At 54.3% G+C, this 21,421-nt stretch overlaps 9 protein-coding genes across 9 annotated transcripts; 5 read left to right on the top strand and 4 right to left on the bottom strand.

Moving 5' to 3' along the window:
• Window positions 1–575: 575 nt before the first annotated feature.
• Window positions 576–1,610, bottom strand: HMPREF1541_00428 (uncharacterized protein; the record flags this gene model as incomplete). The annotated part of the gene is made up of 3 exons (XM_008712734.1): window positions 576–1,045; window positions 1,092–1,226; window positions 1,301–1,610. 3 exons carry the CDS (start codon window positions 1,608–1,610, stop codon window positions 576–578), a joined length of 915 nt encoding a protein of 304 aa, XP_008710956.1.
• A 1,902-nt stretch (window positions 1,611–3,512) lies between these two features.
• On the top strand, window positions 3,513–3,830 carry HMPREF1541_00429 (uncharacterized protein; the record flags this gene model as incomplete). Its single annotated transcript, XM_008712735.1, has 1 exon — window positions 3,513–3,830. The coding sequence occupies one exon, from the start codon at window positions 3,513–3,515 to the stop codon at window positions 3,828–3,830; it is 318 nt and encodes a 105-aa protein (XP_008710957.1).
• Window positions 3,831–5,128: 1,298 nt separating this feature from the next.
• Window positions 5,129–7,336, top strand: HMPREF1541_00430 (uncharacterized protein; the record flags this gene model as incomplete). The annotated part of the gene is made up of 1 exon (XM_008712736.1): window positions 5,129–7,336. The coding sequence occupies one exon, from the start codon at window positions 5,129–5,131 to the stop codon at window positions 7,334–7,336; it is 2,208 nt and encodes a 735-aa protein (XP_008710958.1).
• A 20-nt stretch (window positions 7,337–7,356) lies between these two features.
• On the bottom strand, window positions 7,357–8,422 carry HMPREF1541_00431 (uncharacterized protein; the record flags this gene model as incomplete). The annotated part of the gene is made up of 2 exons (XM_008712737.1): window positions 7,357–8,294; window positions 8,353–8,422. 2 exons carry the CDS (start codon window positions 8,420–8,422, stop codon window positions 7,357–7,359), a joined length of 1,008 nt encoding a protein of 335 aa, XP_008710959.1.
• Window positions 8,423–9,577: 1,155 nt separating this feature from the next.
• On the bottom strand, window positions 9,578–12,844 carry HMPREF1541_00432 (uncharacterized protein; the record flags this gene model as incomplete). The annotated part of the gene is made up of 2 exons (XM_008712738.1): window positions 9,578–9,758; window positions 9,804–12,844. 2 exons carry the CDS (start codon window positions 12,842–12,844, stop codon window positions 9,578–9,580), a joined length of 3,222 nt encoding a protein of 1,073 aa, XP_008710960.1.
• Window positions 12,845–13,203: 359 nt separating this feature from the next.
• HMPREF1541_00433 (uncharacterized protein) lies at window positions 13,204–13,377 on the top strand (the record flags this gene model as incomplete). The annotated part of the gene is made up of 1 exon (XM_008712739.1): window positions 13,204–13,377. A coding segment is annotated over one exon (174 nt), but the record flags the coding sequence as incomplete, so codon positions are not given.
• Window positions 13,378–13,888: 511 nt separating this feature from the next.
• On the top strand, window positions 13,889–17,920 carry HMPREF1541_00434 (uncharacterized protein; the record flags this gene model as incomplete). Its single annotated transcript, XM_008712740.1, has 1 exon — window positions 13,889–17,920. One exon carries the CDS (start codon window positions 13,889–13,891, stop codon window positions 17,918–17,920), a length of 4,032 nt encoding a protein of 1,343 aa, XP_008710962.1.
• Window positions 17,921–18,014: 94 nt separating this feature from the next.
• Window positions 18,015–20,106, bottom strand: HMPREF1541_00435 (uncharacterized protein; the record flags this gene model as incomplete). The annotated part of the gene is made up of 2 exons (XM_008712741.1): window positions 18,015–19,900; window positions 19,953–20,106. 2 exons carry the CDS (start codon window positions 20,104–20,106, stop codon window positions 18,015–18,017), a joined length of 2,040 nt encoding a protein of 679 aa, XP_008710963.1.
• A 399-nt stretch (window positions 20,107–20,505) lies between these two features.
• HMPREF1541_00436 (uncharacterized protein) lies at window positions 20,506–21,359 on the top strand (the record flags this gene model as incomplete). Its single annotated transcript, XM_008712742.1, has 2 exons — window positions 20,506–20,802; window positions 20,853–21,359. 2 exons carry the CDS (start codon window positions 20,506–20,508, stop codon window positions 21,357–21,359), a joined length of 804 nt encoding a protein of 267 aa, XP_008710964.1.
• Between the last annotated feature and the right edge of the window lie 62 nt (window positions 21,360–21,421).

The raw sequence follows: 21,421 nt of genomic DNA on the forward strand, positions 1-21,421 counted from the left end.
TAGGGTTGGCGCCATCAGACAGGTGACCAAGATATATCAGGATTACTACCTCCTGTTCAAGGAGTTCCGTCCTTTAACATCTCATCATACCGGTCCAACTCGCCCCAGACAAACCCTCCGGGCTCTCATTCCCAGAGAATCGCGAACAGGTGACATTAGAAAAGTACTCAATGTGTGGTAGATTGTGGATCAAAAATGGGCCTCAAGGTATATAACGAGCACAGCAAGTCTGCCTAGCAACCGCCCGGCAGGACCATCAAGGCAACCAGACACGCCACCAAGCAGCATTGCAAGGCTGGGAAGCTCGACCGGCAACTCATCAGCCACCTTGGGCGCTCATCCTAGCTTCAGAATGCGTCGCCAACCCCGGACATGGACGTGTGGTGGCCGAATTCTCTCACCTCGGAGAGCACTAATGTTGGTGGTGGGTGAGTCATGCTGATAGAGCTACACAGCCATCTCGTCAAAGAATGACTCTATCGCTCATTCACATGTTCCAAGCCCGAAGTCTGAGTTCAACCTCAGCTTCTGCGAAGAGTGACTGACCGCGAAGCTTCACAATCCATTCCCAGGTATCAGGGTATGTGCTCAAGAACAATGTCTCCAGGTCGCCTTACCACTTTCGCTACAGCCGCCATCTCTTCACTCATCTGGTGCTCAGTGACCCAATCTTTCAGCGCCCAGAAGTTCTTACATCTATGCCTTGTATTGAAGTCGACGAAGGCATTGTCAGTGTCGCCAATCCAATACTGTCCAAAGACCTGTGTATCTGGCTGACACATCAACGCCTGTCGCAACATATCCATACAATGCCCAACATGTCGTTCAATGACGTATGGAGTTCCGGCAAATGGTCCTTCACCTTGGGCAACATAATGATCATAGTTCCAGTACAATGCCTGCCGCATGAGATTCAGACAATGTAGGTCATGTTCAAACTGGAACAATACAGGAAAGCCTCCACCCAGCTTTGGATCGATCTTGGCATGGCCCTGCTTGAGGCCATAACGCTCTCCGAGGTGTTCCGGTACAATATAGTGTCGGTCTGTTTGCACATTAGCAGAATGTCCAACACACAGTGGCTTGCATACTTCGGGTGCCCAGGTCAAACCAAAGCTTATCTGTCTCTGATCCGGGCGGTCCGCGATAACGAGATTGCGTCAAGAATGAGTCGTTGTACTCAGTTGTCTGCCAAGTGATTTGTGTATCATCCATGATGGGCGATGCTAAGATGATCGTCAGCTGTATCCCTGGGACGTTCTGCAGCACACATGAAAGGGATTCGAGCGTCGTGACTCACGGTATTCTGAGGTCCAAGAGGAGCAAACGTCGTTGACATCGTGCGGTGAATGCTTTCCTGCCTCCAGGGCTACCATAACGTATTGCATAACATTCACAAACACTGACACTCCAAGTAGGAAGATCAACGCGTAGCCACACCACCACCGATGACGCGGCCCCGACGCCTTTTCATGGCCTGGCATTAGTGTCTGAGCCTCGGAGTCGGAGTCGGTCCCTTCAACCTGGTCGAAGCGGACTTTCTTGAGAGGGCTATACTTGTGATCTTTGTTGCCGACTCTGGGCAAGACCGCTTTCAGTGCTCCGAACATTGTTGGAAACAGCAATTCGAAAGGAAGAGCGGCTGGGAAGAAAGGTGATAGGGGTCAAGAGGGAGGGTAGGGGTGGTCGAGAAATTGGTTCAAAGACGAGGAAAGAGGACATGTGCTCCTATACCCATGACCATGCACGAATACTTGCAGCAGCAAGTGTCTATTTCATCTGACTCTCTACCTCGTCGCAATTTCCACAAGTCGGGACCAACAGTCCGACATCCAGAGGATCATTCTGTTGCATCCCGACCCAGGACGGGTAAAACACCGCTGAAGTCGTGCAGTCGCCTGATCATGTCATTGCGGAGCACAGTCTGTGGAAAGGCACACAGTCACCCATGGCATAAGCCTGCAGTGTCAAGTCGAGACCGAGACCTGTAATTGCATACCTTGTCACATCCAGGTACCCGCTCTGTGGAGAGACAAGTCTAAGAAGCCACTTGCCAATGGCCTATGAGCTGCCGCGTTCGCCGACATCTGGACCAAAACTGCGTTGATATTACACAAGCATGCGGAAGATCTGCCACCGGGAGCTTACTTCGACCGCACGGGAGGTTGACATTGAGCCTCATCCGTGATCCATAAGGTAAGGAACGGCGAAGCTACAACAGCTTGCCGGACATGCGGGGTGCATTGTCGATTTGTGGTAAGAAGCCCCACCCTCATCCTGAGGTGGGGAGAGTGAGCGAACGTGGCACGCCGTAAGATGGCCAGATATTCTTGGCATGGGCTGAGCTATTCCATGATCACTCAGATGACGGTCAAAATCGCAAGCGAGTACTGGGCGGATCTCGAACGAAAGTAATCCCGCCAAGGTCGTGCGGCAGAGTTATGTCAGAGAGGCAACATCAACTCCAATCGTCAAGCGTCACCCTGGCTTGGTGCAGCTCCGCAACAACGATTTAAGATTTGTGGTATGGAACCATATGTGACTCTCCCCCAACGGTGATGCTGCAGACGAAGTTGTTCAGACGGCGTGGACAGCAGTTTTGAACGAAACCTGGACTATTCTGCCGCCTTCTACTGCGGGCAATCTCGAGGTCAGAGGTTCACGCGGCCCACAGTGTCTTTCACCCCGCGCTAGCACAACCACGACCAGCTCTGCAATTCTTCATTGCACCAATTGCAGTCCCCTTCCGCCCCAGGGTAGGGTTTCATCACAGCCGGGCTAATCAAAACGTTGTTGGCCTTGAGAATGAATCTGCATGACTGTGATCCTCACGCAGCATTAGCTTAAGCGTACATCGCTCCTGTGTGGACTTCGTCTTGCATAGATGGGCGGATGTCTACCTAGCTAGTCCTGACGAAGCTTCAAGATTCCCGTGCTAGGTTAGGAAGGTCTATCGGTACATCAAGTCACGACTTGCGGCTGATTGTCAGCATATAAGCCCGCCCAAGAATACAACATATCAGTCGAGCAGTTGCTACCAGTTCAAGCAAGGCCTTCCAACCAATCTCTCAAGCAAATCCACTTGCTACCGAAATGAAGATCCTCAATCTCCTGCCCACCCTTGCGTTGGTCTCTGCAGCCGCAGCCTCACCGGTGTGTACTTGTAACCACTAAAACGACAGATCTACTCGTCAAACAGTACCTTTACAGCAGCAAATGCTGAGACCTTTCGAACAGACACCTTTCTCCACCGTGGAGCACAATAGCCACGATGCCGATGCTGCGCTCGCCAAGCGCGAGGCAGAAGCCCACGCAGCGCCGGTCGCAGAGACAGCTGTTGTAAGTGTCTCTCAAGCCCAGCACACGCTCTGATGAGCTAAATGATCGTCCATAAGTCTTAAAAGCTTACATATCTCAGTACTGGTCAGCACCCCCAATCAACTCCAAAACAGAGCACAAATCGCATCGAAGCCCTCGTCTCGAGGAAGATCTCCCAGACCATTTCCCCTCCCATGCAATTCCTGGAACCCCTTACACGCAAACCCGCTGAAATCCCCATTCTATGCAGGGCCTACATCGGTGGCGATACCGACAAGATCAAACGCGAAGCCGCACGCCTGAGCCGCCGCACCGCCGAAGCCCACGCCGCTCCCGTGGCCGAGACGGCCGTCTACTGGGCCTACTTGGGTGGTGCGGCCGAAGCTGAGGCGGCGCACCTTCCCAAGCGTGCCGCTGAGGCGAATGCGAACGCGAACGCGAATGCGGCTCCAGTGGCGGAGACGGCGGTGTATTGGGCTTATCTGGAGGAGGCGGAGAAGTTGGAAGACTAAAGTAGATGGAGAGTGGGCGCTGTAGGGTAGTCGTGGGAGAGGTTGTGTGTGCGACAGATGGCCACTACGTCGAGACGAGAATGCGTGGCATTGCACTCAGGCTGTCGCTGAGCGAGTATGGCCATCAGGGCACCGGTGAAGTTGAAGCTCAAGCTCAAAGGCTCAGGCAGTAAAAGTCTTGGCGAACGGCTGTACGCGAGGCTTCAAGCCCCTGGTTTTGCTGCGTCCACCTCACTCAAACCACAGCTGTATCCGTATATCGACCGCATCGCAGGGCTTGAAATAGAAAGTCACTACGCTCATTTACCTGCAAATCAATCGCCATCTACACCCTCCATCTACATCAGAGGTTTTGTGGCGACCACCACAGCATTTATTACCAGTTATGTGTCGGGTGCGTGCGCCATCGCATCCCCACGATTGGCTCGATCCCACCCTCATGCTTGCCAGCGCCACGCTTCGCCATCTTAGCCTCCCATTCGTTGGGACCCGGTTTACTACTATTACGGGTTATTGACATCGTGCCTTCGTTCGCCCTCGAGCCTCAGTACCCACGACGACGACGACGACGACGACATCATCCCCATCTTGGACCCGCCTCTGAAGCCCCGGGGTTGGAATCTGCTGTACTGTAATAACCCCGAGCAAAGATTCGGGGCAGCTAGAATTCACTCGCCGGTTGTTTTGCTGGTGCCTCTTGTGGCATCACATTCCTCCGGGCAGCACAGGCGAAGCTCTCAACTACGCAACTGAATAGACCACGAGCATACAACGCAAGCCTACGGCAGGGAAACAAGCAGGCGGGTAAGCAAGCAAGCAAGCAAGCACATCCACCCAGCCAAGAATTTCACATCTTCTCCTTCGACTCATGCACCACAGTCAACATCGCATGCCCGCGGCTGGATGCCACTGAAGCTGCGCACCATCCTGACCCTCTCCTGTGCGTGTTGCGGTCTACAGATCTTTCTGGCGTGTACGCAGTGCGCCGCTCCTGCTGCTGAGGACAGACGTACACGACGTACACGACAAGGAAGGCAAGGGCGGTGAGCTAGCCAGCCAGTCAGCCCTACTACCAGCACCAGTGGTTCATCAGCCTCGAGCCAAAGCTTTTGTTCACTTTCGTCGTCGCCGACAGTGTTGCAGCAAGACCTCAACTGGATCATCATTTGTCAACGTGAACCCAGTCAGTGTCGGCAAAACCACGAATTTGTACTCCCCCTCGCGTGCCAGCAAGATAAGCGAGACACGCAAACCTCCAAACCCCCAGAAACAGCAAAGCCAGCATCCCGTCAAAATCCATGTCTACTCTGTCCAAAGACCCAACCTTCGGCCCGCCCCGCCGCTCCGAAACCCTCGCGCAGCAGCAGTACGAGCAACAGATCCTGAACCAGCACTACACGGCGCAACAGCTGCGGCTGGACGAGCAGGAGCTCCAGCGTGCGGACCACCAGGACTCCACCACCACCACCTCCTCCTCCTCCTTCTCCTCCACAAGCGGCGCCAATGGAACCGATGGCGACCACAAAGCGAAGCCTTCCACTTCCAAGAACAAGGCCAAGGAGAAGAAGAATAAGAAGCACTTCCCGCACCTCCCCGGCCAATTCCCCGCCTCGTCTCTGCATTCCAGCAACGGCGCGAAACGCAAGCTCAAGTCCTTCTGGAACCGCACCGTCGTGCCCGCCTTCCCGGAGGCGGTGGGCGACATCAGCCTGATCAAAAAAGCGTGGCGCGTTGAGGCCGGCGTGGCGCGGGACATGCAGGACGCGAGGCGGTATCCCGAGCTGGGACGCGTGGCGCAGGTGAGGCGGGGGTTAGAGCTATGTGGCGAAGAGAAGGAGTGGTTCGTCGCGAGGAGGGATAGGGTGAAAGGCGCGTTTTGTCGTTTTGTGGGCTTGGATGAGAGGGAGGTCGAGGTGCAGGATGTGCCGATCGTAGGGTTTGGGGGCAGTGGTGGCGGGTATAGGGCCATGATCGGAGTGCTGGGGTACGCGAAGCGGATGAAGGAGAGTGGGCTGTGGGATTTGCTGAGTTATGTGGCGGGCGTCAGTGGGAGCTGTTGGTCGCTGGCGGCATATTACACTTGGGCCAAAGGCGACATGGAGAGGGTGGTGCAGCACTGCAAGAAGCGCTTGAACCCGTATCACCCCTTGAGTCCGGAGGCGATCCGGGAGGTGTTACACTCGCCGGGCGGGCCAGCGCTGACGCTGGGTCCCCTCGTACAGAAACACCGCAGCGGGCTGGAAACGGTGGCGATGGATCTATACTCGGTCTTCACGACCGGTTACCTCTTCCTGGGCGGCGACCCGGCGATAGACCCGACCAAGGTAGGGCACGAGCCCGAGAAAGAGATCGCCGGCAGCCACCCAACGTGGCTGACCTGGTCGAGCGCGATCCAGCATCTCGAGCAAGGCCAGGAGCCTCTCCCATTACTGACGGCCATCCGCCACGAACGGCCCTGGAAAGACTGGGCGGACGACACGCACCCGTTCAAGAACGCCGACCCGAGCGACCAAGAGCATTCCGAGGCCGTCGACGCCTGGTTCCAGTGGTTCGAGATGTCGCCGTTCGAGATCGGCTGCGACGAGCTCGGCGCGTGGTGCCCTACCTGGGCGTTCGGACGGCCCTTTGACAAAGGCAAATCGACCATGCAGCTGCCGGAGCAGTCGTTGGCCCTGCTTCTCGGTCTGTGCACGTCGGCACCGGCGGGGCCGCTGACGTCGTACCTGGCGACTATCAAGCGGAACCTTCCTCCAGGGTTTCTGGGTAGCTCGATCCTCGACTTGTCGCGTGGAGTCGCGCGCTTCTGGGGCAAGCAGGGGACGGAGGAGTTCCAGCAGCGCCACCCGCTTCACGCGTGCAACGAGCACAATTTCATGCTGAACTTGTCTAAAGACTCGGCGGGGGAGGAAGAGGCAGCTCCGATCGAGAAAACGTCTCACATTCACCTGATTGATTCGGGTATGGACAACAACTGTCCCACGTACGTCCTGCTCCATCCTTCCCGCGATGTGGATGTCATCTTGAACATGGACGCCTCCAGCGACGTGCAGAAAGACACGTTTCAAGAGCGAGTCGACCAGATCGGCTCGCGAAGGAGTCTCAAGTTCACCAAGCGCAACCCTGATCTCAAACCCCTAGAGGATGAAGGGAACCTGGATCGCTTCCAAGGACTCTACGGCCAGATATACGACGGCTCTGTTCTCGACACACGCCCTGAGACGGTCATGGATAGCTACGGACATGAAGTCAGCAATCCGCCTGCACCTGCCGCGAACAGGGAATGCAGCATGGTCTATCTTCCGCTCCTACCAAACGAGGCCGCAGTGCCAGAGTTTGACCCGTCGACAGCCAAGTTTTCCGGCTCGTACAATCTTGTATGGACTTCGGACCAGGTGGACATGCTCATGAAAGTGTCGGAGGCTAATTGTGCGGCCGCGGAGGCCTCGATCAAAACTGTCTTGTTGGAAGCTTATGAGCGAAACAAGGCCCGGCGTCTTAGGAGGTAGGTAGGTCTTGGCTGTGCACTTCATAGTCGACACTGGAGCTGTCGATCGTGTCGGATGAGTCGAGCAAGGCTCTGACTGGCTCTCGCCCACTTCTGGAGGGTGACTTCGATTCCCTGTCCCTTGCACTGCTCCACGTGTTCGAAAAGTTGAGCCAGCAACGAGAGTTGCTCGAGATGTTCGCTCTTGGCCTCGGCGTGGAATTTATCAACCACCTGTCGCAGAAGACAAAGCGCCAGTTCGCGCCGACGACTGCTGGCATTCAAAACTTTCTGGATGTTGAAGCGCGGGTCATTCTTCTCCATGCTGCCCTTGGAAGTCTCGAAGGCAAACGCCACCGCCCGCTCAGCAACACAAGAGTTTGCAGGGCCGCATATGGCTCCCTGGCCGTCATAGCAAATGACGAAGCAGACCCAAGTCAGAAAGTGAGGATGATGTTCGTTGATCGAAGCACGGACTTGGTCGAAAGCTTGGTCCAGAAATGCATTCCCAAGCATAGCCTGTTCGCCTGTGGAGAGAAGTAGCCCTAGCCAATAACGGCCATAGAAGTCTCTAGCTTGTGTGCTTTCTAGCTCTGAGCACTGGAATGGCGGAAGTATGGAGTGCTTGACCTCGGTCTGCATCCATTGGTAGTAGACATCGGTCTGTTTAACAACCTGATGAAGATCGCGCAGCTCCTGTGGATCGCGCAATCGATGCATAACGAGCAGGTAGCCTTTTATTTTGTGCTCGAGTGGACATGGGTCTCCTGCGTACGCATTTGGTCTCCCAGCGCTTGCGGTCGTATCCGTAAGGTGATAGTCCGTCTGAAGTGTTGCAACGCAGACTGCACTGAGCTCCTCTAAGTTGGACTGTTCCTTGCCAGTGTGTGATCTACCGGCAGCCTCGGTCTTCTCCGGATGTTCCGGACACTCATCGGCAAGAAACGATGTATTATAAATTTCGACGGTGGAGCTTTCGCCTGTGAGAGTTGAATCAGATGTGCACGGGGAGGTCTCTGGGGTTAGCAGACTAGGCACCATGTGCGAAGAAGCGTAGACACTGGTGGTTGAGACCGACGTTGACTTTCGTGCCCGATGTCGACGCCATGATCTCCTGACTGAATTGAACCCGTGAGACCGGCCATTGACTTCAATCGTCGATGGCCTTGCGTGCTCGTCACTTTGGTCATTCATGTGCTTGCTCACTTCGGAAAGGTCTTGCTCGCGAATGTACTTGGACACGTTCCATTTCGTAAAACGCTTCTTGAACATGGGCTTCCTGCGTCTGATGTTATTCTAGTCGATATACTCAGTCTTGGGAGTATCTCACGTGGCGTTAAAATTGTATGCGTGGCTCAGGTGGGCCTGAACTTGTTCCAGGCATTGGCCTCTGTCGCGGTAAAGATGAACAATGAGACCGCGATATGCCTGCCAGTCTCTGGCTGTAGGGTGGCCCAGCCCATCTAATGGAGCAAGGTCGACTGGGTGTTCAGGTGGTCCGTCGGGATGAATCTCGCCGAGGCAAGACATATTTGAGAGCAGAGACGAGGCGTACCGAAGTGGCGGGAGTACAAATCTAATGTCCAAACAAGACGCTGTGACCCATACTTATCGAAATCTGAGAAGCACTTGTGTAGCGGTGACTTGTGGTCAGGCTGATTCGATGACCCCTGGCGATCGTCATATGTCGATCGCATCGCTCGGCGTGAGCGACGGTCGCGTGCTCCTAGCCTGTGGTCTTGATGTTGGGGAAAGGATCGGTGCGCCAAAAGCAAAGTAAAGCGAGGTCCAATCGTAACCACAGCAGGGAAGGTGCTAATGCAAGGGACTTGTGGTTCGCGGTTGCCTTGTCCTGATGCGGGGTCAACGCCAGGGTCACCATCGAAGGCAGCGGTTGACCGGGCACCCCCTTTTGCGCGGTGCCTTGTAAGAGACATCGTGGGAGGTACGGAAGCGGTGGAAAAGAAATGATTGGCATGCATCGACAGTTGAAGACCACTGTCGAGCTCGAACGAATAGTATTAGGAAGTCTATCACCAAGGGGGGAGTTGTGGTGGCTGAGCTCTTACGGCTTTGTCGAGCATGCTTGTTGTATAGTCAAACATCCCAATGAGCCCGAAAAACTGCAGTCAATTCCGTCGCCTGTCTCTTTTTGAGAGAATAAAACCCAGTATGCTTCGCTAAGGGGTATCAAATACAAGTCATGATGGAGGAACAACAAAGCGCTGGAATCCTGCGAGCGGTCAAGTCGAGGGGGGCTTGATCAGAGATAAAGTGACTGCGCAGCCACGATGTCTCTTCTTACCTTGCCGAGTGCTTCGGTGAACTTCTTTTCCAGCTCTTCGCTTCCCATCGCCTTTGACGCTTCCGCCATCTGACGAAGCAGCTCCTCGAGGCGGCGGAAGGTGCGAATGAGGCTGCCCTCGTACACATCGGTCATTTTGCTGCATCATGTCAGTCGAAACATTTCAGACGGCGAGTGGACATACCAGATCTCGCCAAACGATTTACCCTGGGCCCAGGCATAGATGATTGGCATGAGCTGCCATTTAAACCCTTGTACGTACTCCTCCTCGTTGACAGGCAATTTGGACTCGACAGACACTTTGGCAATTTTCCTGGCCTGTTTCTGTATTTCGCGTAGGGGTCGAGCAAGCTCATCCGGCAGGACCGGCGCCTCGTTGACCTTCTCTTCAAAGACGAAGCAACTGATGACAGCTGCACACTCTTCAGGAGACATGTCATTGAAGAAACGGTCGAAGAGTAGTTCACTCAACATAAGCTCATCACCAGTGCTGATCTCGCAGGCGACCCGTGCCTTGAGCTGGACGACTTCGTCTTCATTGATGAACTGCAGCCGCCGAAGCACACGTTTGCGGCACTTCAGTTCCTCGAGCTGAAGAATCGCGTGCGCGTCCTGTATCTTCTTCTTGTGCTCACGAATCTTGTCATTGACGCCAACCTTCTCGGCGTATTCATTCCACAGCCGCTCCAATCGAGGCGAGTTGTGCAACGGGCTCGCGACCAGCCTGGACTCCATCACCTCAATCTTGCGAATAAGCTCTTTGAACGATGCATCGGCGATGTTCATTTGTTCAACGGGGTCAAGCTTCGGGATCCCATCGGGAAAGCGCTTTTGGACCTCTGCGAGCGCTCGCTGTATCTTGGTGCGATCCGATGACGAGGTAACATCTTTCGGAGGAAAGATCCTGAAGGTGGAGATGCCGTAGACACACTTGAGAAGCACGGGAACGACTTCGACCTTGGACTTGTTGCCAGGCTCTGCGGGTCGAATGCCTGGTGGTAGAGAATTGAACGCATTCGTGCCAGAGGCGAATCCTTGATCAGCACATTCGAGAGCCACATCAAGGGTCCAGGATTCTTGAGGCGCTAATGGCTCTCGACTGTTCCGATCAGGCTCACGTCGGAGGAAGTTGATGACAGCTCCCCAACCAAAATCGTGATCTCCATCTTTGACGTGTACCAGACGCCCGGGTTGCATGAACGGAAGGCAGAAGTTTGGATGGATGATGATGTTTCTCATATCTTCCCCGTAGGCATCGAGCTGTTTGCGCAAGTCGTAATATGATTTAATGGTGGATTCATCCTCAATCACCATGGCTTGTTTCTGGTTCTCGAGTTTTCGCAGCTCCTTTTCCAGATCCGACACGCTTGCTAGATTCTGGAATTGGTGGAAGCATCGCTCTAGCATAAACTCCGGAGAGATGCCTTCTACTCGCAGAAGGTTCAGGACCATGTTGTAGCCGAGATAAAAGGCCGAGTTAAGCTTGTCTTGCTCTCCTCGAACGATGCTCTTGGCAACATCGGGTTCCAGCTGCTGATCAACCATCATGATGACAATGCCGCGATCATCCAGACCTCTTCTGCCGGCCCGACCTGACATCTGGATAAACTCGGAAGCCGTAAGCCATCGTTGTGAATAGCCATCAAATTTGCGAACATTCGTGAAGACGACGGTTTTGGCAGGCATGTTGAGACCGATAGAAAACGTCTCGGTTGCAAAGAGGACCTTGATCAGACCTTCTTGGAAGAGAATCTCGATGGTCTCCTTTAGGATGGGGAGCAGGCCGGAGTGGTGGATGCCGATGCCTCGTTGTAGCAGAGGCAGCAAGTGCTGAATCTGTGGTAGATCCTTGTCCTCGGGAGACAGGGTTTCCAGGGCACTGTCAAAGACCTTCCGGACCATGGCTTTCTCGCTGTCATCATTGAAGACCATGGCCGCCATCTGAAGGGCGTAGGCTTCACAGTCCCGCTTGCTAAAGCTAAAGACAATGACAGGGTTGTAGTTCTTGGTGATGATCATACGAACGATCTTGTAAATGTCCGATGGTCCCTTATTGGCACCACCTTTGTTGAACCTCTTATCTTTGCCTCTGCCCTTTCGCTTCGCCATGGCGTTCGCAGGATCGTCGCCTTCTTTCTCAGCAATGGCACTCATACACTTTTGAAAATTCTCTTCCCTGAAGACGCCCTTCTCGTCGACGATGAGGTTGATACCATCTGAGCCAGTCGGGAAAAAGTAGTGCTGAAGAGGAGTGGGCCTGAAGTCGGTGTAGACAACGTGACAGGGCTGGTTGTGGATCTTGGTGATCCATTCTGCGAACTGCATAGCGTTGGGAATGGTGGCGGAGAGGAAAACATATCTGACTTTGTCTGGAAGAAGGATGATGGTCTCCTCCCACACGACGCCTCGCATCTTGTCGCGTAGGTAGTGAATCTCATCGAATATAACCCAGCCGACTTCACGCATAATCTCGGAGCCACGGTAGAGCATGGATCGCAGAATCTCGGTAGTCATCACTAAACAGGTGGCGGTAGGGTTGATGGTGACATCGCCCGTCATTAAGCCGACATCTCCAAACTCGGCCGCAAATTCTCGGTACTTCTGGTTGCTCAGAGCCTTAATGGGGCTGGTATAGATGACGCGCTGGTTGTTCTTGACGCACTGGGCAATGGCATACTCAGCAACAACAGTTTTGCCGGCAGACGTATGCGCAGACACGAGAACACTCTCGTTTCGTTGGATGGAGTAGATCGAGACTTGCTGAAAGGGATCTAGCTGAAAGTCGTAGGTCTTTGCGGGGTTCTCTGGCGGCTTGTGCTGTGAGATGGGAGTGTACGGGTAGTCGGGCGGCAGGGAGACTTGATGGCGGACTTGATGCGATAAGACAACACGGTCCGATTCTTGGTCACCGGATAGGCCGCCTGCGGCAACTTCTCTTGACTGCTCGGTCTCGAACGTATCGGTAACGACGGGCTCCGGCTCGTCGTTGAGGCGCGGACGTTTGTGGTTGCTGCCATCATCATCGGATCCTACGACAGATGCCGAAGAGGCAGGCGAGGAGGGTGCTTCGCTGTCTGAATCTTTATCGTCGTCGCCTGTAGGCTTCAGGTGGCCATCTGCTTTCCGCTTCAGGTTCTTCTTTCCATTCTGAGTGGCACCGGCGCCATTGACTACAGGAATTGCGGACGGGCCCTTGTCCTCAAATACGTCAAACAACTCATCCATGTTGCCTGAGTGCACGCGGAGAGTGTGTAACGAGGGGAGAGTTGGTGGCGTGCTTGCGTGCGAAAGTCGAGGGGATCGACAACATGGACAACTTTTGTGGTGAGCGCAACTTTTGAAGTGCAGTGACGCTCGAGAGTGGAGATCGGCCACTGGCGGGACAGGAAGGCTAGCCGAGGCGCCAAGCCTGCAGCTCGGGAGCTTCAATCGTCGTTCGACTGATGACCCTCTCTCTTCTGTTGCTGGTTAGCTACTCAACGACCTTCCTTCCCAACCTTGACGAGCATACCGATCACCGTAATACTCTCACGAATATTCTCCTCCAGGTCCATTCTAACAACTAGCAGATGCTCGGACAAACCGCCGCCCGCGCCAGACTGGCTGCTGGCCCTGTCGCCCGTCGTGGCTTCACCTCTACTCGAGTCCGACCCGATCAGTACAACTTCACTCCCTACCACTACCCCGAGGGTCCGCGGTCGAACCTGCCCTTCAACACCCAGACAAGATTCTTTGCTGTTCGCTACTGGTTATTTATGGGTACGAGCATTGCAGTGGCGTGACCAAAAGGAGAGATGCTGATTAGAAGTAGCAACTGGATTCGGCCTACCATTCGGGATTGCCGGTAAGACAGGTCACTTCTGTGACAGTTTCGAAGACATGCTCATATATTTGCAGTGTACCAAACCAACAAGACTGGGTAGAATGTCCAACATGGTCTTGCGCCGGTTGAGGAGCAAGGAATCCTACGGGTCCTACGGGTCTAGCACCTTCCGAAGCTATGTACAAAGCTAAGAGAATAAAATGATTGAAAGCAGATCACTGTTGGAGGCCAAACCTATACCGTTTTCCATTATGGCTGTAGAATGTAGATGTTGCCGCGAATCTATCTCGCAGCGATTGAACTATTGGCTCGCCAGAACTCCACTTTTTCTCAATATCAAAAAATATTCTGGCGACCATGCAGTGTAGTGACTCTAATCGCCCCAAGTTATATTCGGTCGTAAGACCAAATAACCCGCCTTTGCCTGCTCTCTGGTCTCGGTCAAGATGCGCAACCTTAGGAACACCGCTTTTCGTCAGGTTGCTCTACCTGAAGGACTGCCACTCTCTGCAAAGGCTTGGGATACTAATAGCGATGCCATTGTATGCGCCTTTGGGCCTACGAAAGATCAGCCTTTTATCGAACTCAGACGCAAGCAGCTGGATGCAGCCGACTTCCAGACCATCGTGTCATGGGATGCACCCTGTCCACTTCCGGAGCTAGAGAGCGACAACGTCTTACTCTTGCAGTACTTCGCCGACATCGCCACTGCATGTCTTGTTTTGGCAGGTGGAGACATTGTTGTCGTCCGCGAGGAGCCTTTACCTGGACAAGAGCGGATCGAGATTGTCGGGAGCGTCGATGTTGGCATTGCAGCGGCTGCGTGGGCGCCTGACGAAGAACTGCTGGCCCTGGTCACCCGAGCCGACGCTCTAGTCCTCATGAGCAGAGATTTCGAACCAGTAACGGAATCTACGCTCTCAGCAGATGACTTGAAAGCGTCCAAGCACGTATCCGTCGGATGGGGGAAGAAGGAGACGCAATTCCAGGGCAAGCGAGCCAAGGCTATGCGCGACCCTACCATGCCGGAGTCGATCGATGAAGGTAAGCCTAGCCCATCTGATGACGGCCGAACAACCGTAAGCTGGCGCGGCGATGGTCAATACTTCGCCGTCAACAGCATCGTTCCTTCTCACCGCCGGGTGATCAGAGTCTTCACACGCGAGGCTGTACTTGATAGTGCCAGCGAACCTGTTGACGGCCTTGAAAGTTGCCTGTCTTGGAGACCCTACGGCAACCTGCTCGCTGGAATTAAGCGATCGAGCGATAAAGTGGAAGTCATCTTCTTTGAACGCAATGGCCTACGACATGGCGAGTTCAATCTCCGACTTTCAGTTACGGACATGGAAACCTGGGCCAGCAATATCTCGCTCTCGTGGAATATAGACTCGACCGTTCTTGCCGTCGGTTATTGCGACCGCGTCCAGCTATGGACGATGGGCAATTATCACTACTATCTGAAACAGGAGATTACTCTTTCTCACAATCTACCTGGCTCTGTGTTATCAGCTCTCACGCCCTTGTGGCATCCGGAAACTCCTTTGAGGCTACAGGTCTCTAATGAGGATAGCCACCTTGACCTCGCCTACAATTTTAGAGTCAATCGTGGGTCAGCCATCCCTGGCTCCGACTACGGCATCGTTGCAGTCATAGATGGAAAGTCGTTGAAACTTACACCCCTGAGGCAGGCGGGAGTGCCACCACCCATGTCGTACTGTAATGTCAGCTTCGAATCTCCTGTCATTGATTGCTCTGTGAGCGCAGACGGCCAATGGACTGCCGTGCTCACCAAGGAGACGCTTGAGTTGTGCGACTGGGCCCCCTTGTCAGTCAATGACAGCACAAAGACAACCCCTGGAAGACGATTCGGAACGACCTTGTCGAGGCACTCGCTCCAACTGCCACGCAGCAATACTGCCGATCACCCATTGACCCTCACTCAGATCGAATTTTCTGGTGATGGAGTATTCGTCCTCGCTCCGGTGGGCAGCGATAGTTCGCCTGGCCTATATCGAACGGACTGGGCAGTGGGTAACTCTAGCTCCGGCTTCGAGAAAGTGGAGTTGCGTATGTCTCCCGATAATTTGGTCGTTGATACGCATAAAAACGTGCTGCTGGCTGTTGAGCGCAGTAAGGGCGATCTTGTGGGATCTTCAGAGGGCCGAAAGACCGGCGTAATGGCGCCGGTAACCATCGACAACTTACAGCCAGAAGCCACACTATTTACAGTCAACACTACAACTGAGTCAGAAGTCGAACAGGACCTCGGCGACGCCCACGAATCCTACCATGCGGTGTCCTTGTCCGGAAAAGGTACTCTAAAGGTTGATGCCACTATCCTTGCGCGGGACTGCTCGTCATTTGTTGTTACAGATGCACACATCATTTTCACCACAACTCAGCACCTGCTCAAGTTCGTGCATCTGACCGAGCCTGAAAAGATGGAAGTACCAGGCAACACTCCAGAAGTTGACGAAAGGTGCCGAAGTATTGAACGAGGAGCAAAAATTGTCACTGTAATGCCTTCGACGTATGCCGTTGTCCTTCAGATGCCCCGCGGCAACATCGAGACCATCCATCCTCGTGTCTTGGTCTTGTCAGGCATTCGAAATCATATCAACAATCTGGACTACAGGTCCGCCTTTCTGGCTTGTCAGAACCAGCAAGTAGATATGAACATTCTTCACGACTATCAGCCCGATAGCTTCAGGGCCAGTATCCCAAAGTTCATCGGGCAGCTGAAGAAACCAAGTCGCATTGATGAGTTTCTGTCGAAGCTCAAGGAGGAGGATGTCACCGAATCACTGTACCGAGATACTCTTTCACCCGGTCAATCACAGCGGCAAGTTAACGGCGATCAACGTACCACTAGCAAAACCAGCAACAAGGTCAATGCGATCTGCGATGCCTTCATCGCTGCACTCAGCGCTCTCACCAGCAACTCTGGCTACATACAGAACATCATAACAGCCCACGTTTGCAAGCGCCCACCAGATCTTGCCTCTGCCCTGACTCTCATCTCCTCCATTCATGCTACTTCGCCCTCGGAAGCCGACCTCGCGATTTCACATCTCTGCTTCCTGACAGACACCACACGGCTCTACAATGCCGCACTCTCCCTCTACTCGCTCGAGCTTGCTCTACTGGTTGCACAAAATGCACAACGCGACCCCCGCGAGTACATGCCGTTCCTTCAATCTCTCCATGCCATGGAGCCCCTTCGGCGACAGTACACCATCGACAACCACCTTCGCAACTACTCCAAAGCTCTGACATCCCTTCACGCCCTCGATGATCACCCAGCCGTCGAAGCCTACACTCTCAAGCACTCCCTCTACGCCCAAGCCCTAGACCTGTACAAATACTCCCCAGACTACAATTCGGCCATAACTCGACACTACGCAGCCCACCTCGCGTCCACCAACCAACCCTACCGCGCCGCCACCCTCTACGACTCCCTCTCCGACCACACCGCCGCCTACCCGCTCTACGCCCTCGCCCACGCCTGGCGCGAAGCACTCACCTCCGGCACCCTGGTCCCCCTCCCCTCTTCCCAACTACAAACCCTGGCCCACTCCCTCGCCACGACCCTCACAGACGAAACCCGCGACTACCGCGCCGCCGCCCACATCCACGAACACTACCTCTCCTCCCCACTCGAAGCCGCCCGCCTGCTCTGCCGCGGCAGCTACATCGCCGACGCCATCCTCCTCCTCTCGCGCACCTCCCCCAGCAGCATCCCCGAAACCATCGACCCGGCTCTGTCCGAGCAAACCGGCGCCATCCTCTCCCTCCTCGCCGACTTCCGCTCCCAGCTGTCCGCCCAGGTGCCGCGCATCACCGAGCTCCGCGCCATCAAAGCCGCCGACCCCCTAGCCTTCTACGGCGGCGACGCCAGCGCCGCTGCCGCAGCGGCCGACGGCGTCGACCTCATCCCCGACAACGTCAGCCTCGCCCCCACCGAGACGACCGTGCAGAACAGCCTGTTCACGCGCGCCGGCGCCGGCGCCTCCCGCTTCGGCGGCACGGCCCTCAGTGGCGCGTCGCGCAAGACGTCCAAGACGAAGCGGAAAGAAGAGCGGAAACGCGCGCGGGGCAAGAAGGGAAGTGTCTATGAGGAAGAGTACCTGGTGGCGAGCGTGGGGAGGCTGGTGGAGCGGTGGAACGGGACGCACGATGAGGTGAAGAGGCTGTTGGCGGGGTTGGCGAGGAGGGGGAAGAGGGAGGAGGGGGTGGAGGTGCAGAGGGTTATGGGGGAGGTGGGGGACGCTTTCGTGAAGGCGAAAACGGAGGTTTGGGGCTTTGAGGAGGAGAAAGGTGGAGCTGAGACCGCGGAAGGGAATGCAGGGGAATTGGGGCGAAGTAGGCCGAATGGTGCCGATGGGGTGCTCTGGGATTCTCAGCAGGAGGGTGGGGAGCCGAAGATGAAGAAAGCACCAGAGGTGAAGGCTTGGACGGGAGGAGAAGTCTTTGCGTAAAAGTTTGGTGGAATACTGCATATGAGAAGGTCGCTTGCATTCACATCGTGGCCTGGAGAAGTTTCTGTTCAAAACACAGCCGGTGCAGAATCGGCTACCGGACTTGCTCCATCTCTCTGCTTCTTAGTGTGCCATTAGCATGCCCGTTCACAGCTCTACCCCCAGATATCTGCCGTCTCGTTCGTGGTTGGGGATCGTAATTAGGAAACAGCTTCGTGGTCGACTTCGGCTTGTTCCATTCTCTCCAGCTCTCGACGGGCTGGGCCTCACGTTCTGGAGCGTCATCAAACTCGATAGGCTCTCTTCGTGGCGCCTCCGTTCGTAATCTTTTCTGCTCCTCCTTCTCTGCCTCCAATTGACCACTGGCTTTTCTGGCTGCGTTTAGGTCGGCTATGCCAAGCCCAGTGTCGGCCAGGAACATCTGGAATGCAGACAACAGCTCGGACAGCCCGCTCTTCAGTCTTCTCAAGATGAGCTCGACATCACTGATGTTGCCATCAGGAGGCGTTTGCTGCAGAAAGCCTTCAATGAGAACAATGGTCTTGGTGAACTGCTTGACTGTCTCAGGAACGCCCGCCATGGCTTTGCCGTATGCATCATCTTGCAAACTAGCAGAAAGCATTCTCGTAATGCCTTCAATAGCGTCCACGATGGTAGCAGAGTCGCTATTTGGAGTTCCAAGGACGGTTGCGTTAATTCTCGACGTGTTGGACGAGCCAAAAAACCACCCGAAGTAGCCTTTGGCATTTCCCACAAAGTTGGCGGTATCTGGGACATTGGGTAGTCGAAGTGGCTCGGAATGAGATCCGAGCTGTTTGATTTTGTCATCGGCGATCTCAAGAAGTCTCTGACGAGCTCGAGCGTCCTTTTTCTCCTTTTGTGACAGAATATTCCTCTCCTCTTGAATCCTAGTTGTTTCTCTGGGCGCTTTCAATATCTTTGGTAGAGTAGCCAGATTTTGTTCTGTATTTGCGGGATTCGCTGCTGGTGGCGGCTGTATTCTTTCGTCAATCTGCTTGATTACCTTGAGGCCCTCAGCCAGCATTTGTGACCAGACGGGGCCGGTCGGTCTGTCGATATCAGAAAAGATGGCCTTTCGTCTCTCTGGATGGTTCTGTGCAATGACCACCAATTCCCAGAAAGCGAAAGTCTTCAGAATGCCACGCTTCAGTTTCATTCCGTTGAGCAGCGACCCATTAGGATCTTTGCCAGATGAGGTCCAAGGAATGTCATTCTTGACTGGTGGTTTCTTGAAGTAGGCTACCAGGGACAATGCAGACAACTCCCAAGCCATACTGAGCCAAAACCCAGCATAGATAGTGGTGTGCATTGTACCGAAGATGGGAGGGATGCCAGTGGCTCGGCTGCCACTTCTCGAAATATTGAAGAAGAGCTTAGCAATGGCTAAGTGTGCCTGCCACAATGGTTGGCGTAAAAGTAGCGTATAGACGAAAGGCCCTCCACAAGCAACTGCAACAGATGAGATCATACAACGAAGGGCTACACCATACGATTGCGAGCGAAGGAAAACCCAAGTATCGGAGATCGGATGAGTGCGCTGATCTTTTGCCTGAGGCGTTGGTGCTTCGGATATGGGGAGCTGGAGGGTGGACTGCGCAAAGTAGACATGCTTAATCGCTTGCACGATACCCAGCATAGTGAAGTATGCACGGAACCAGATGGGTCGCTCATTCAACCTGTCAAGCATAGTCATGTCGCCCCTTGTGACCCAAGTCATGTTTGAGCTAGACCATATGTACACTTCGGTAAACCACCACGCCGAAGCAATGTACCAAAAGCATGTCTTGAAAGTCGAGGCACTGAACAGGCTTTGGCGGACTTGCTGGAATGGAGATGTCGGAGTCGGCTTGCCTACCGTCACCGTCGCGACCTGGAGGATAAAGATGAAGATGATGGCGAAGAAGTAGAGTAGGGCCCGCAACCCAGCAGGCCCAAGTGGAAACCAGGACCAGAAAATGTCTGGCAGCGTCAGTCGAGACTAAAAGCTTTGATCAATGTTTAGCAAACTCACCATAGTTTGGTGCTAGTAGGACCGCCTGGTCCCAACATATGAACAAGGACAGCAGTGCGGCATGGACGAATCTGGTATGGAAAGCTGAAGTGAGGAATCTTTTATAGGCCCGGGGTTTTATGTGCGCCGGAGTCGCTGCGGAGGGAGCGTTCATTGTGTGACTCGGTCAAATGGCTAACGAAGACTCGTCATGGAGTCTTACGGCCAGCGAAGACTTCGTGGAATGAGTGTCGACCTGGAGAATAGGAAATGGTGGGAGACGAACGATTGACAGCGACGGTCGCGCATGCGAAGTTTATGCGTCCCAAAACGGCTAGCGCAAAGCGACGTCAGCCGCGCCCGCGAAGCCGCCGAGGACGCCCGGAGCAACTGCCACCGGCGCCACTACTGCAGGAGCAACTGCCTCGATGCCTGCTACCTGCCCACCTGACCATAGGCCTCCGTCAATCACTCCTCATTTCCACGACAACGATTGCGACAACACTCTTCACACTCCGTCAGCTGTGTCGCGCAAGCATCTCCTTTTGACACAATCTTTGTAGAACATTTCAGGATGTCGTTCGATCGCTTATCGTCGCTCGAGTCGCAACCTACGACCACCCGTCGGCAGGACGATCCCCAGTATAGAGATGACCCGGAGTTCCAGCGCTTTACCGAGTCTCTGTCAACCAAGCTCTTCGAGCTGATCTCAAATGTGTCTCGACTTTCGAATCAGATTGCGCTGCTAGGAACAAAGCGGGATACCGAGAGAGTACGAGAACGAGTTCATGATCTACTAGAAGAGAGCAGAGACGGCTTCAAGGAGGTTGGCGAAGGTATCAAGAAAGCACAAGCTTGGGATGATCTCAATGTGAGTACATCCAGACCCCAAGGATTCGTGCCTGGACTAACATGTGGTAGCCTTCACAGAAGTACACCAACCAGAAACTATCGCGCGAGTTTGCTTCTGCCTTGTCAGAGTTCCAAGTTGTGCAAAGAAGGGCTATCGAGAAGGAGCGAGCGTCAAAAGCGGCTCTCGAAGAGTCGACGTCTGCGCAGTCCCCGTCTGGCGAGAGACAGCAACAGCAACAACTGCTTGAGGAACCTCAAGTGGCCAACCAGAGCGAAGTCGATTTCCAGGAGAATCTCATTATCGAGCGCGAGGGCGAGATCCGGCAGATTGAGCAGTCTGTCGGCGAACTGAACGAGCTGTTCCGAGATGTTGCTCATATCGTGCGGGAGCAAGGCGAGGTCATCGACACCATCGATGTCAATGTGGAGAACACTCTGACCGATACCCGAGGAGCGGATATTGAGCTACGGAGCGCGAGTCGCTACCAGAAGGCTGCCCGCAACAAAGCCTGCTGCTTACTGTTCATCCTAGCTATAGTCCTTGTCATCATTGTGCTGGCCGTAGTCTTGAGCTGAGTTGCGGGTACCTTATTACCCAGCCGCTCCAGGACTAGACCATGGTGAAGAGCATGTATATA

The sequence above is a fragment of the Cyphellophora europaea genome, assembly GCF_000365145.1.
Source record: "Cyphellophora europaea CBS 101466 unplaced genomic scaffold supercont1.1, whole genome shotgun sequence".
Lineage (NCBI taxonomy): Eukaryota > Fungi > Ascomycota > Eurotiomycetes > Chaetothyriales > Cyphellophoraceae > Cyphellophora > Cyphellophora europaea.